This window comes from Drosophila innubila, assembly GCF_004354385.1.
Source record: "Drosophila innubila isolate TH190305 chromosome 2L unlocalized genomic scaffold, UK_Dinn_1.0 4_B_2L, whole genome shotgun sequence".
NCBI lineage: Eukaryota > Metazoa > Arthropoda > Insecta > Diptera > Drosophilidae > Drosophila > Drosophila innubila.
In genome coordinates, this window is record NW_022995372.1 from 27,122,130 (window position 1) to 27,138,667 (window position 16,538).

Here is a 16,538-nt window from a genome sequence, read left to right on the forward strand (position 1 = left end):
TGAAGACACGCAACACTCGGCCATTGAAACGCTTCCGTCTTGGGAAAAGTCTGAGATCTTTGGATCAGTAGTTGGCTGACAGCCAGACCAGGGTCAGGTCTAATTTACTAGAGCCAACCGACAAACAGCTGGAAGTTTGTTGCCCCCGTCAACAATCATTGCATAATCGAGTCATCCCACAAACAGACACATTTTCATTTCAATATTTTCATACAGATCTACAGAGAAATGTCTACAAAGTGCATTTTGATGTTTGTGGGAACAACCCCTGAAAGAAAATTCAACCACCGTAACTGAAAACCTTTTACATTTATGATACGAGTATGATGGAAAGGCGTACAAAGTCAATAAACAAAGCATTTGCCAAGTTGCATAATTGAAAATCCATTCGCTGGGAATCTTCAGGCCTGCTGCTACTTATCGGACAACCCTCGCCCTGTTTGCTCAATAGAGGGCTACCTATTGGTAGCAGCCTGGTTTATTTACCAGTATTTGTCCAACCCCCACACGCACACAAACAAAATGTTGTCAGCTGCAGTGTCAGGGTGTGAAAAATAGAGAAAAGTGATCTAAGTCAGGCTCTCATATGTAGGTTAGACTAGAGATGGCACTGTGAGAAAATGATTTGTCCAATTATCTTCACAGCTACAGATCAGAATAAATTATTTATTGGAATTATTTTCTGATATACGGATAAGCGACATTTGCATATCTATAATTTATTATAGTTTTCAAGCAGTTAAGATATATGTTTTTGTATTACTATATTAGAAGTTATAATACATTTGATATCTCATTTCTAATATTAATGTACAGCTGATATTTATAGAGTATATATACACTAAAGGTTGAATATGTTATTTCTTTTAGTTTTGTCATGGAATGCAAAGTATTTTTATCAGGGAATAATACATTTCAGATGTAGTAACGAAACCGAAGCAAATTCTGTTTAAGAAATCGAAAACCGAAACAAATGTACCAGTAAATTGTCCAAAGGTATTTGTAGTTTTCTGAGTGTATATAACTTTGTGTCATAGTTGCGCCTTCAAGCATCATTAAGTTTTTACAATCATAAAAAAAATAAATGAATACTTGTTCCGGTATTATTTTCTGAATTTAATAATTTCACATCCTTAAAAGTTTTTATTGATTCATCTCAAAAATGTCATAACATGTGATTATTTTCCCTTTTCTTATAGTTCTCTTGAACTCACAACATTGTATAGAACTTATGCCTGAGTGGAACCGTGGAAATGTGGAAGTTGCTACTCGAGTTGCCAGCGCCAGAGCTGTCCACTTGATGTAGCTTTTTGTGTGTTGTTTTTGTTTTTGTTGCTTTTGTTTGCTCGGCTACTCTCCATTTGCGGCTGCGGCTTGTTTACAACTTTTGCCCATCCATAGACCATGCAACGTGCAACCTGCTGCATATTTAAAGATGTCGTCGACATATTGCCTCAGTCAACAAAGGTGGCAACCAGACGAAAGGCAACGATGACGGGCGACCATTAGCAGGGAATAGCAAAGAATATCTTTGGAGTTTGCCGTCTGTGTGTATGAGTATGTGTGTGTGTGTGCGGAGAGGTGTGTGAGGCGGCTGTGTGTGTGTATGTGTGTGTGTTAGCAGACGCTATTAATTGTTTCTTGCTGCAGCTGAGAAAATTTGTCCCTAAAGTCAAACAAACAACTGTATTTGGTCTAAGAAGCTGCAGCTGTAGCTAAAGCTATAGCTAAAGCTGAGGCAAAAGTTTCGCCGTCTAATAACTGAAAATCGTGACTTTATGTCGCACTTGAAAGCCGCAACTGCAGCGAGGAATATGAGTCTCTAAGAATAAGAAATAGGAATACAATACCCATAAGAGATGGCTATAAGTAAAGTATCTCAACTCTCAACTTATATTGTGTATCTTTCGACTGACTGCGCCCCGACTTGCCATGACTTTAGCTGTCTGTCGGTGTGTCAGGGGGAGTTACGAAGGGGTCCCACGACTTTTAAGAGGAACACGTTTTCCAGCGTGTCGCATTACAATTTCTAATATGAGCCCATTTGACATGGCTGGCAGTTATAAACAAAGCTGTCAAAGCTGAAGATTCATTTCTATTTCAAATCATGCTAAGCTATCGCATTGTGGGAGATTGCTTTTAATAAGTCTACCAGAAACAAGGGAACACAAAAATCTAGAGCTAAAGAATTATTAAAATTACAGATTTTTTTATCACTAAGGTTTGTGCACCAAACCATGGGTCTAAAATCAATATCTAGCTTCCCATTTTTAAAGAGAAGATACAAAGATTAAAACCGAAACATAAGACAATTTATGATAATAATAAAACTTAGTTGAAGGTCTCAACTTGTTTTCTAAAATTGAATTTTAAAATAATACAAAATAAACTTTTTAATTGAATATTCCAAGAAATTTGACAAAGAAATGTATTCAAATTTTGCAATAATTTCTATATATTTTCCGTCAAAATATATTTGAAAATTTTATCAAACTTTCTAACTAGACATTAAAAAAACAGGCGTTCAGTAAATTTATCTAAGCAACAAATTAAAAATAATTTTTAGATTATGTCTGATTACGTAAAGATAGCAAGTATGTACATATGTATTGTATTAAAAGTATTCAAACTGAGATTAGAAGTTAGGCCATTAGTTTTCCTAACTATAATTATAATATATTTTGGGGGCAAGTACTTTAAAGACTTGTCCAACTAGATAGTTCGACTCGATAAATTGCCAGAAAACACTCGATCAGACATCTTATAAGAGAGGATATTTAAAGCACTAAAGTAAAAATGTTTCCTTATTTTCAGTTAAACTTTAGTCTTGATATTTAGCTACTCCACCTGAAATATAGGATGTTAAATGGGGTAATTAGGCTATCTAATAAATGTGAAAAGCTGCAGACGGTGAGAAACTCATGGCTAGTAGCTAATTTAGCTTCCGTTTAATTTTATTCTGATTTCTAATTTTTTTGTGCCAGCCAGTTCTAAGTGCAACTTAATTTAACTCAACAGGTTTCTTTGTCACGCTTCCTCTCTGGAATACACCAATATCTCTACCCCTCTCATTTTTTACTTTGTCTGGAGCTCTTACGTGTATAGTGATCTGCAGCTTGCTCTTGCTCTTTGTTCGTCAGTCTATCGCTCTGTTAGTTATCTCTAACAGTTGGCCACTCCTGCAGGCATATCAATGGCACATAATTACGCTTATTATCAACCATTCAACACCTACTCAAAATGCTTATAGCCAGCACGAACCATGGTTCGACCCTCAAATCTAAAGGCAACCTCTACTTGGAGCGACCAGCCAAGTTTTCTGAGTGGACTTCATTGCCAGACTAACTCACATAAATTTTAGTGCCGTCTCACTGACTGGCTTGCCTGCCTGCTTGCCTCGTCTTGTGGCAAGTTGTTGTTGTTGATTCAAGTTGACTGCAACTGACTGTGGCAGACTCTGGCGGTCCAACGAGTCGCGGTAGCTTGCCAAATTGCTGTGGCAAATTTATGAATATTTTCTAAGTTTAACGGCATAAACTGCATCTCAACAACTGCAACAACAACTGCGACCAGGTTCAAAAGGTTTTTGGGTTAAGATAAAGTGGAAATTGCTTTGGCCGGTAGCTTGAGGTGCTAGTTGAGTATCTAATGCAGATGCCAGCAGATGAATTATCTATTGAGTGAAAGTGATGTATCTCAATAATGCAAAACTTTCTAAAACTTATCTTTGCGCAGTTACAATTTTCTATAGATTATCCAAATGCAATTTAAGTTTTTTAAGCTAGTCCGTATTCTTTAATAGGAGATTTAATGGGATCGTATATATTTCTTCATTAGATATAAAATATTAGACCCATATACATCGAGTTTTAGAAAAATTTTTAGGAATTTTAAAGAGACTTCTACTGGGAACAATTTATATTAGTTCGTATTATTATGAAAACTGAATAGATTTCTTGTTGATATTTAAGTAATTCAGAATATATTTTTGTGGATTTATCTAATTATAAACAACCTTTTGGGTGTAAATTGTTACAAATCCAAATTCTTTTACATTTAATTATTTTTTAAACAAAAACTTGGTTTTTCTCGAAAAAGTACAACTTCGTAGTTTAAATTTATTAAAATTCTGGCTATAGTAAAATGGTATGCGATTATCTAAGTTAAATTTAAAGTTAAACATTTTTTAGAGCTCGCAACAATTTGCTTTGCAACTTTCCACTCCCAATCACATGTCAATCTTATAGGACTAAAGAAATGCTCCTCAAAGGAATCTGTCGCAGCTGAAGACTGAGAAAGGGCCAGAAGGAGAAAGATTGTATCTAACCATAAACGGTTATGGCAACAAATCGAGCATAATAAAAGCGAAAGAGTTGCAACACCACAGATCGTATAAGGCAACTGGAAATAACCCAAAATGGTCAGGGCAGCCAAGTTGCAGCTGTAGCTGGAGTTGTGGCAACGTGCCTCGGATGCTACCATGCCACATCGCGTCGCGCATAGAGTCAGGCTTTTAGAAGCTGGCTGAAAACACAGCATGACAAATGCAACTCAAGTGACACATTGTGCGGCAACAAAAGCAACAAACATGCAACGCAAATGCAACTAATGGGCAGCTCAGTGCAGGGACCCCAATGAACGGAGGGTAGGAGAAGAGAGGGGAATCGTTTCATATTTATACAAGCAAATGCTGTTGACGACGCATTGCATAGTTGGCTCTCTCCCCTCACTCTGCCCTCTGAGAGTCCACAGTTGGAACGGTGCGGAAATGCTCAGTGACTGGTCTGGACTTGCAACTGCGTGGGCTGTGCGCACAGGTGAATGCCACCAGCAGGAACAGGCAGTCAGCCAAGCAGCCAGGCAGCCAGTCAGCTATTATGAGACTCTGCAAAGGTCAAAGACATCTGGCAACTGTGGCTGCTGCACAACAAATCTGCGCAGCTACAAATCAAAAATGCGTAATAAAGACACAAATTCAATTTGCAAGAAAACAAACCAGAAAACACAAGTTGCAAGTTGGCGCCCAACGCATCACATTTGACATGTGACACCTGAAAGATGCAAAGATGTAGATTCGAATACATTTCAGACTTAACAAGCTTCCGCGGCAGACGCTGTGTCATTCAGCGAGGGCTGCCACAAATTAAACAATAATACATAGCTAAAATATTTTATACATTAGTAAAAAATGGTTAGAACTCGATCTTGCAGTCAAAAATATGCAGGCAAAAATATTTTGAATACACGTTATTTTTCCTGCATTTAATTTTGACTAAAATTAAGATTCTGTTAATCTAAAAACCTATTTGGCTTTTATTCAGTTAAAAAAAATAATAAAATCTTTTAATCTGAATTTTTTATTTTTTTTAAGGTTACCAACTGTTAATGTGACTAGAGTTTTAAGTAAACTAGGATTAAAGCTAGAAAATTATTATAAATATTTTAATAACATTCTTAATTGTTTAAGACATGTTCTGTAAAAATGCTGAATAGTCGAGTAGCGTTTTTTAATTTTTCAAAATAAATTTAAAGACACAAAGTCTATGCTGGAAAATATTTTCGTGCCACCCTCGCTAGCATATGCTGACTGTCAAAGACACATCTGTGCATGTGGCAACTTGTATCTTTTAACATATCCAGACAATCGACATCCTTGCCGAAGCATGTAAAAGTCGGAAGACAGCTTTGGCTTTTAATTTGACTTGACTTGGCAAACAGAGTACAGGGGAATGTGGCCAAAAAAAATTGTTGGCGGAAAACAACTCGCAACTTACACAATAAGTAAAATGCAAATCAAATTATATGAAAAGTAATTTGAAAATTTTTCGGCGAGGATTCGAGTTGTTGTTTGTGCGCGCTGGCAAAGAAAAATGGCTTGACAGACACTTGATGAAAAGCATCATCAGGAGAAGAAACTGCGATTTGAGTTTGAGTTTGCGTATTTAATTTGCAGTAGCTCCAAGAGAAGCAAAGTCAACGGCAACGACAACGGCAACGTCGGCGCAGCTGGCAACTTCATTTGTCTGTCGACGCGTCATCTGTGTTTTTTTTTTTCCATTTTAATACAATTGTTAAGTATTTTTTGTTGCCGGTCTTATTAATGGCCAACAACAATGCTGCAGAGCGGCAAGCCCAGTTAAGGCAGTCGTAAGATACAAATGTATCTTATGGCTTTGTCTGCGTTGGTGGCATGCCCCCTGCTAAGGTTTATGAGCGCGACTTATTAAAAGTTAGTGCCCGTCTGCTTTATTACTTTATTTGCGTTTTTAATCAGCGTTTTAAGTAATTGCAAAAAAATGAAATAATAATAAACTGAAATTTAAAATAAGCTAAGAAACGGAAAATGGAAAAACAATTTCTTTGGTGAATTTTATAAGCAGCTTAAATGGATTTAAATTTTCGAGTAATGAAAGAAATTTGAACATAAATATTTGTATACATTAATTGCATAGTTTTATTTTTTTGAGCTCAATATACATAAGTCGATTGAGCTTTTCATTATTAACAAACTAACTTTATTAGTTGTAAAGTCAATATTTAAAATCAAAATGAAATGAACAAAATAAATCATAATTAAATCATTGAAGCTTTTCCAACGAGTTGTTTTTTCAATTATATTCATTATTGTAGTTAAAAACAAAGAAACTTTATTTAAATGTAAAGTAAACTAAACATGTATTTATTTAATTTGTACAAATAGAAATAATGCTTATAATGATAATATAAACATTTTTACATACATAACATACATAACATAAAAATATTTTACATACATAAACATAAAAATATTATTAGTATTGAAAATATTTTTATAGTTCACTTTGATATCTTTTGACATTCAAAACAATTTAAGACAATTCACGGTAAATGCCATTACAAAGTTTTAAAGTCAATTTCAGAGCCCAATTAAATTTAATTGATTTAATAAAAATGAAAAATTGATTTAATTGCGAAATGCTGCTCGGCTAATCAAGAGATGCACCTAACGCTACTTAGCTACGCTGTTTATTGCTTGTGGCGACAGTCAGATACTAAAACACATTTTTCCCGCCATGATATGCAAATTTATAAGCACGATTGTCTTTCATTTCATTTCGAGCAATCGCATCGTAAAAATGTTGTTAAAATATTTACTGCAATTGTCAAGTTTATCATTTTTTTTTTCCACATTTTTGTATCTTGTCATGTAGAGTTTTTAGTTGATTTCAGAATGAAATAAAGGGGCTTGGCGGCAACTTCATTAATTTATCAACGTGCAGGGCAATGCAAAATTATTTTTATGTCGCAGTTTGTATAAATTGTCAATATTTGTGCAAGGCAAGAGGGCATAATAAAAGTATAAATGTATCTGACAGATACTGTTACCGCAACTCATGCAAATCACGCCTCAGACAAGCTGTAAATGTAGTCGCCCTGCCGCGTGGGCGGTTGCCATAAAAATAATCGTAAAAAATATATGTATGCATTTTTAAGTACGATCCATGGCATATTTTTTTATATTTTTTATGTGCTGCCTAAACAGAGAAGCTAAATGAGTAACTAAAGAAAATTATTACTCCTCTCTTTACAGACAAATAGCTCCCGCCTATGCAAAGGTCAATGGCGGTACTGCCATTCCGCTGCCCGCGACGGTCATGGTCCAGCGTCGCTGCCCCCCGGACAAGGTGCGCCCCCTGCCGCCGACCCCCAATCATACGCCATGTAAGTGAATATACATTTCAGCTGGTTTGGGAAATTTATTAAAAATGTTTTGTAAAGCCACCCCTAACGTGGCCCGTACGGGGTGTGTGAGACTCTTGCCTCTTGTTTACTGGAAATAAACAAATTTTGGTCCTCGGGCTGACAAACAACCCCCAGCGGGGGATGCCACTGCACTTAGTCCCACGGCTTGGCTCATTCTAAGCGAGATTTGTCCAGAAAGGGGTACATGCCTCGTGTGGCATCATCAAAGCACTCCTGGGAATTCTTTTGTGGGGAGCTTTGGTTCTCCAAAAACCACCTTATTGCAGTTGATTTGTTAGGAGTTAGAGAAATCTGTAATTAATGCGCGTGACGGCGATTTGAGGGCTTAAATGGGCCCCCAGTTGGGCGCCATTTCGCAGTGTTCGGATAACAGTTGAAGTAACTGTAACCAATGACTATAATTAAAATTAATTTCAAGTTTAAAGTTCAACAAGTTGAGCTTACTTACTTGTTATGATAGATTCGCGTTGGGCGCCATGAAATTTAACATAAATAGACTTTTAAAATGAGAAAATTAGATATGATGTCTTTTGTGGATTGTTTTTTTAAGCTCAATTCCCAAACAAATTGCAGTTATTATCAGTTGCTCCCGTCCCCTAAAATATTGTATTCATATTTGTCCCCCACTCCGGACACAGTTTTTGAACATTTATGCTTGAGGGCGTCAGGCATATATAAATCTGTCAGTCTGCTGAGTTTACCCTCAGAGTTTGATCTTTAGCCTGCTTCCGATTTTACACAGTGCAATTAATTAAGTTTTATGTCCGCATGGCCTTTAGCATTGATTTATTGGCTGCGCCTCTTCGCACAGCCGACAGTCCGTTGACATCTTCAAGTGGGCGCCTTTCACAAAAAAGAACCACAATTAATGAACTGACACTGCACTCTCTTCTCACTCTTGTTCTCCCTTACAGCCATACCTGGTCTGGGCAAGAGCGGCATCGACTTTAATACGAGCCGTCCAAATAGTCCGCCCACCAGCAATCACACCATACAGAGCCTGAAGAGCGGTAATAACAACAGGTAAGTAACTGACAATATTTTCTACCTGATTTTGGGGAAGAATTATCCATTTTCGAAGAAGGGTTATTTGTATAAAATAATAAATGTTCTTTTACTTTCCTTAATTGAACAATAATGTCATTTTATTAAAATTATTTCTTACAAGTTGATAATATTTAGAAATGAATTTTTTAAAACGCACTCATTAATTCTCGATCGCAAATACAAAAATGCTAAATTTCTTTCAATTTACCATTTAAATAGCTTAATATTACTTTTTGTATGCAAAATTCATAGTTATTACTACACTCATATTTAAATAAAAATATTCAAAATAGTAAAGCCTTTAAGAAATTAACCATTTTGAAAAAACCATCTAATCAAAATCTATAAAAATTAAACTATGATTTATTTAAATTAGGAATGAAACTTTATTCAAACCTCTGTTTTTTTTTTAATTTGATTTCTATTTCTAAATTAAACATTTTGAAAAAAACATCTAGTGTACCAACGAAAAAATGTACCTGAACAAAATTTTAAATGTGGCGACCTAATGAAAATTCCTATTTCAAAAAAAATACAATAGCAAAGACAAAAATTAAGAATGTAATAAACCAAATGCGAAATCTATAAATATTAAACTATGATTTATTAAAATTAGGAATGAAATCTTGATCATAACTCTTTTTTTTTGAATCGCGCTTGTATTTTAAATTTTGATTTTCTATTTCTGGATTACAAGTTTCCCCTTTTGTGTATGTTTCACATTATTCGTGTTTGCTATTCTTAGTATTATTTGTCAAAATTTAAATTGGGAATCGACTGAATAATATCCCTTGCTTACAGCTTGCGTCCACCGACAGTGAAGAGTAACCACCAGAGTGGCATACCCTCGCCGAGTAGCCTCAATGCGGTGGCCCCCAGTGCACCACAGAAGCACTCCATGCTGGACAAGCTGAAGCTGTTCAACAAGGAGAAGCAACAGAATGTGGTAAATGCAGCTGCGGCTGCCAGTAAAACGCAGATCCAATCGAAGCGAACGTCCTCCTCGTCGGGCTTCAGTTCGGCGCGCTCGGAGAGATCTGATTCCAGTCTGAGCCTCAACGATGGCCACAATTCGCAGCTGAAGCCGCCGAGCATCAGTGTCAGTGTCCAGAAGAGTCAACAGAAGCACAATACGAAGCAGTCCAAGTTGCTGGCGGCGCAGCAGAAGAAGGATCAGTCGAAGACTGGCAAGTTGGACAAGAAGGAGAAGAGTCCGGCACGATCCCTACACAAGGAGGAGCAACAATCGGGGATGTCGGGCAATGAATCGCGCAGTTCCACCATGGGGCGAGCTGGAAAGAGCTCCTTAATGCGGGGCAATATCGAGAAGAACACTGCCAAGACGTCTTCCAAGTCATCGCTTCACTCCAAATCCGATTCCAAGTGCTCCCTGAAAAGTCAGGGTCAGAGTCAACAGCTCCTGCAAAGTCCCAGTGGCACAGGTTTGCCCAAGCCCATAGCGGCCATCAAGGGAACCAGCAAGCTGCCACAGCTGGGCGTGGCCAATGGATCCGGAGAGCTCTTCAAGCGCGAATCGAGTGACATATCCGCCAACCAGGCCAACATATCCCAGGAGCAACAGCAGCAATCGCAGCAGCAGCTGGCTGTCAACCAAGCCACACATATCCTTAAGGCATTGCCTTCAACTCCACCGCAACCACCACCGTACTATGCCAATGCACCGCCGCCTCCTCCACCGCACGCATCCCACATATCAGGAGTACCACATGGCGCTGGTTACTCTGGCCACGGCTCGGGCTACCTGAGTGAGCCCAGCACACCGCAACATGGCGGCATCTATGGCAGCAGCCGGTTGCCACCACCCAAGTCAGCGCTGAGTGCTCCACGCAAACTGGAATACAATGCGGGTCCACACATTCTGTCCTCGCCACCGGCACGTTCCCCGTTGCAGCGACCGACGCACAATTCGGCACCCAATACGCCCACCGCCTCGCCCAGTAAGTTCCATACGATTCCCTCGAAGATCGTTGGCACCATCTACGAGTCCAAGGAGGAACAGCTGCCCTCGACGGCGGCACAATCCGCGGCAGCTGCTGCCTCCGCCTCCGCCTCTGCCTCTGCCTCCTCGGTGCTGCCCATGCGACCGCTGCTGCGTGGCTACAACTCACACGTGACGCTGCCCACGCGAGGATCCCGGGGTGGACAGCAGCATCATCATCATCATCATCATCATCCCCATCAATCTTACTTGGACTTTTGCGAGTCGGATCTGGGACAAGGCTACTGCAGCGATGGCGATGCTTTGCGCGTGGGCAGCTCCACTTCGAGCAGTCGCTATCACGACATCGACAATGGGTATCTGTCCGAGGGCAGCAGCGGCTTGAGCGGCACAGGCTCAGCGGGAGCTGGTGTCTCCCATGGCAAACACTTTCTCAGCATGATGCGAGCTCGCACTCAGTTGCCCACAACCATTGAGGAACGGTAAGTACGAGCTACACATTTCCAGCTAAACAATGTTGGCCAGTGTAAACACATGACATTCGATTTGAATTCGATTTTGGTCTTGAATTTCTTTTCATAAATATTTATACCCAAACATTGTCACGATTTGTTATTAGACACACAAATATAGAAATCAATTGAAATAAAATTTATTTGTTTAAGTTAAATTTAAGTAACTTAATTATTTCGATCAGTTAAAAATGAAGTACAGGACTTTGGCAGGGTATCAAATCGTCGGAATACCGAAGGAAACCTTTCTTTCTTTAGTCTTTCTATACACATTCGTGCGCTCCAATGACCGCTTTTGTTTCCAGTTATCCATGACTCATTGCTGTGCTGCTCCACAGCTGACACCAATGAGTCAACAATGGCATTGTATCGTTTCGATGCGTTTCCGAGAACTTTGTCGCCCGTTGTGAAGCGTCTTCAAATGTGGCATGTTGCGAACGATAAAACGGCACTCTTGAAAGCTGGCCTTAACTTTGGCAACACTTATTGCCACGCACAATTTGGCCCTGTCACAAGGATTGGGGAAGATGCACTCATCATTTGAAGCAGTTAATTGTGATGGCAGTCACTTGACAACCTTAACAACTTCCGGCCCAAACACACACCGAGGCAGAAGGCCTCTTCAAAGCCAAAGCCATCGCTCAAATTGCCAATTTGCATAAAATCCACTTGATGTTGACTCCAGTCTTCGCTCTCCTGGCTCAGGATCAGGCCTCTGCTCAGGCTTGTCAAATGTCAATTGCAAATTGTCAACAGCAGCAAACGGCAGACGACTTGACAATTGACAATACTCACCTGTCACCTGGCATAAGCCACCCACACACCCACACACACCCGCACCCGCACACACAGACAGCAACACAATGGAGATACACGATAGATGACAGTCTATAGATATTGAGATACATTCACGCAGTGGCATGGCAACCACTGCGAACCACTTGCCATTTGGCACTTCAGTTAACAAAGGTATCTATGGTTAGTTGTTGTTAACAAGCGAATTTTGATGTGTCTCCAGGAGCGGCAATACAATTGTCAAGCGCCTAAAATAGGGCGTATAGTTTATTGAAAAGGATTGGTAAAGTGACAAAAGCATACTCCAGCCTCAAAATTTCTGATATCCAATTTTGTGACAAACGAAATAAAGGTTTATATAAAACTTTTAAATAAAAATATTAATTTAAAAAAAAAACACGAAAATTGGAATATATCTTCATATAGAACGTAGTGTCTATGGTTTTTAAACTGGTTAGGTTTCAATTTTAGCGAGATTTAGCGTTTTCCCGCTAAACTAGCGGTTTTTCAAATAGTCGTAGAACAAACATTTCTAGATTTTCGAAAAGGAATAAATCCCCATCATTTAGAGCTTTGATGCAAAAAGACAAACAGACAAACAAACTGACTTTTAAGAAGTCCACTAAAAATTTCAAATTTATTTATCTTTTGAACCAGTTATCGGATTTGGGTATCAATCGACGCGTGTTTTTAATTCGAATTTTTAAAAAATAAAACAGCCCCATTAGCTGCAATCATTTAAATTTTGACCCTCCCACTGACACTCCCGTATTTCATGACATAGGTGAGTTAGACAAAGTCTTAGCACGCCATTTTGTAAGTTAGGACTAAACCTTTCGATCGGTATACAGCTCGATCTGATAGGACAGTCATAGAATTTTCTAAATTAGCTGTATATATTGCTAGTCGCCTTTCGCACCCTTCGTGCTGCTTTCGTCACTAGCGCGAACTGCCATCCGCAGTGATTCACTTGCAATTTAAATTCAAATTAAAATAATTTCATCTTCAAAATTCAGCATATTTCTATGTAAAATAACATTTTATTTTTTTCATGGTTTAACCAAAAGAAACCAAAATGTATTCCTTGGGAAACTATTAATTCGATCTTATAAATTATATTTAATGAAATTGAATCTTCAGTTTCTATTTATCAAATTTAGTTCTTTCAAAAGGAAATCATTTACAAAGTTTATTCTTAAGTTTTCCATTTGCCGCTCTATTTGTTAGCCATTTGTTTTGGGCTTTCAAAGGGAGAAGCTTCTGTTGGCTGCCACATTGGAGTCTGCTGAATCATAATTTTGTTATTTTATTAAACACTTGTCAAACAGCCGCCCACATTTCTCCAGGCATTTCATTAAAAGCGCTTATAGACTTATCAGGCTGCTTGGGGAAAATAGAAGGCATTTTACATTTTCATTAGCTTCGGTCCATCAACGCGTTTGATCTGTGAAATTAATGCAATGTCATGAGGCGATGAAATGGGAGCCTCTCCTCTTCTTTTTCTCTCTCTCTCACATTAACTCTCTATAAATAGCAACAGCTGTCGGCGCGACTAAAGTGTATGAGGAGTCAGGGAATTGGGGGAAGTTGGGGGCAGGAATACTTTCATCAAGTTCATGCCCCTGGCTTGTGTGGTTCTCTATGATGCAAACTGACCCTCAAATGACTTTTGTACCATCGTCACGTTTATTGCAGCTGGAAAATATGTTCAATAATTGAATTTTAATGCAGCCCCCCGCTGTCGCATTAGTGTCAAGCTGAAGCTAATCAGCTGCGGCGTCGACACCTGCAGGATATATATACTTCTGCAGCCCAACAAGTGCACCGAGTCCTGGCAAAGGACGAGGAGTAGGAACTGATGTAGGGTAGGTTAGGGGTAGTCAGTTGTCTAGCCATAAAAGTAAATCAAAATGCAGCAGAGCGCATATTTCAACAAGAGGAGGCAAGACAGTCCAATGGAGTCGAGTTGAGTCGAGTTGTTGTTATCGTGGTTGTTGTTGCAGCAACTTGTAGGGATTACACATGGCCGTGTCTGCTGCATCCCTTGCCGCAGTCTGCTCCTTTTGCTTCCTATTTAATAACGCATTTTTTCAATTCATTTGATTTATGGCTCATCCGTGAGTTGCAGCCATTTCAGGCAGCTGGCAACAAATTTAAAGCTTTCACTTTAAGCCAGCAAAAGCCGCGCAGCATTATCGTGTCCCTATCCACGCATTTTCTGAAATTTTCCACATTTTGCCAATTTTTGCTGACCGCAACGCGCCAACAAATTGAAAATAAATTTCGCACCCAATTGCTAAACTGCCTCAACATTATAAATACAAATTGTTTTATTAATTTCATCAAATTCAGTGAACCCGTAGGCCCAAAATAAGTATACCCAGGTCTGCTCTGTGAGTGCCTCTGCTACTACCTTCGAAAAAGGACTGCCTCGAGTGTTCAATGACGTGACCCTAGGGCCCAAGCAATCAGCTGCCCACTCGGTTCTGCCTGGTTTTCATTTCGATATACTTGCAGTTTCCTCGATTTTCCCTTTTGCTAGTGAAGTGCCGACAGACGTTTAATGAAGTGGAAATCTTTGTTGTCGCGTTTTGGGAAAATTGATTCATTGATTTTGTTGCGTTTGTCACATTAAAACATATTCCCATCTTTTAGTACCTGACTGCCTTTCACTTACTTTACGAAGAATAAGTGGCATAAACATTCTATAAATTGGATTAAGTACTTAGCTGTGAAAAGGCGACAGCATTTCTAATGTGAATTGATCAGGGAAATACTGAGTTGGGTATGAAAAGCATTCATGAAAAGAAACTAACACAAAATTACATCAAATAAATCTTTCTCTGTTCAAAAAATCATTAGATTTAGATTAAAAACTAAATAAATAAAAACACAACAATGATAATGCCAATAATAATGATATAAACAATGACAATACCTGTAATAATGATAATGACAATGATAATGCTAGGAATAATAACAATGTCTGTACAAACTTGTGTAAGCATTTCATGATATGTTTATGAAAGAATAATGATAGTTTATGCTTTTAAAATCTTTCTGGATTCAAGCGTCAATAATAATAATGTCAATATAATTAACAATTGAAGCATATTAATGATAACTGTAATAGCCTAGATAAAATAAAATTTATAGGCAAAAAAAAACTAATAATTGCAATAATTTTAAGGCCAATGATGATTATATGCTTAATGATCATAATTAAATTCTTAGATTCAAATTATCAAGTTTATCACATGTTTTACTTTCTTTTATTAACAAATTTAAGTGAATAATAATGAATAATCAAAAGTTGGCAGAGAGTTATCCTGTAAAATGTTGTCATCCCGCATAACTTAAAATAAATAGAAACACTTTATTTATGGTAGTTTTAACTAAATTGCATTTATTTAATTATACATATTTAATTTAATTAAATTTTTTTTACATTTTTTTACTCAATATTTGTTTGGAAATCATAAATACTGCAAGTTATATGTACAGAAAAACTATTACTTCTTTTCATATAAATTGTTTTAATTCTTTTACAACATTTCGAAAGCTTTGCCAAAGTTTAATCTAATAAATATAAAAATCTTATACAAAAAAGAAAAACTTAAATATATAAATTTTTTTTAAATAAATTAACACAACAAAAGTAAAAAAATAAAAAATAAAATAATTTATAAAATCAAAATGAAAAAAAAGCCAAAAATATTAACGAGTTGAAGTTTGATGATAAACTTTGTTTTTTTTTTTGTAAATATTTTGAGATTGTTTTTTTTGTTGTTTTGTGTTGCGGTGCACAGTTTATGTGGTAAGTGGTTGTTGTTGTTGTTGTTGTTTCTTTTATATTATTATTGCTTGTTGTTGGCGTTATAAAACTTAACGAAACTTACAAAAGCAGGCCTTAAAAGTGTTTAATATAGAGAACGATTGTGGCTTTTGGACAGTATTCATTAAATCTTGTTTTCTTCTTATTACATTTTATTTTGTATTTTGTAAAATTTTAAGTTAAGCTGGGTTTACTAGCTGTTTGTCAGGGTGTGTGTGTGTGCGGTGTGTGTGTGTGTGATTAGCTGAGCAATCAGTGTTTGTTGTTGTTGTTTATTTTTGAAATATTCCGTGTCAATTTTTGTTTTGTTTTATTTTTTATTTACATTTTTTAATTAGTTCAGTTTTTTTTCTTACGTTTTTTTAATAATATATAATATAATTATATGTATATATGTGTGTATATTTTTTTATGTATATTGAGTTGTTGTTGTTTTTATTGCTAATCATATAACTTTGCATAAAAATTGTTAATACATAGTTTTTTGTTTTTTTTTTTGCATTTTCCATTTTAGTTTAAACGAACTACTAAATACGCGTATATATTTTTATTTTTTTTGTTTTGTTGATAATCACATATGTTTTTTTTTCCTTTCCTTTGTTTATAAACATTTTCCGTTTTGCTGTTGTCGCACGCCAGAAATTGT

General features: G+C 37.3%; 1 protein-coding gene across 1 annotated transcript in view; it reads left to right on the forward strand.

Moving 5' to 3' along the window:
- Positions 1-11,358, forward strand: part of LOC117781895 (protein sickie-like) — a 32,277-nt gene extending 20,919 nt beyond the window's left edge. The window contains exons 2-4 of the mRNA XM_034618777.1: positions 7,571-7,701; positions 8,658-8,766; positions 9,592-11,358. Coding sequence (XP_034474668.1) covers positions 7,571-7,701; positions 8,658-8,766; positions 9,592-11,236 — 1,885 coding nt within the window. The 3' untranslated portion in view covers positions 11,237-11,358. The remainder of the gene's footprint in view (positions 1-7,570; positions 7,702-8,657; positions 8,767-9,591) is intronic.
- Positions 11,359-16,538: the final 5,180 nt, after the last annotated feature.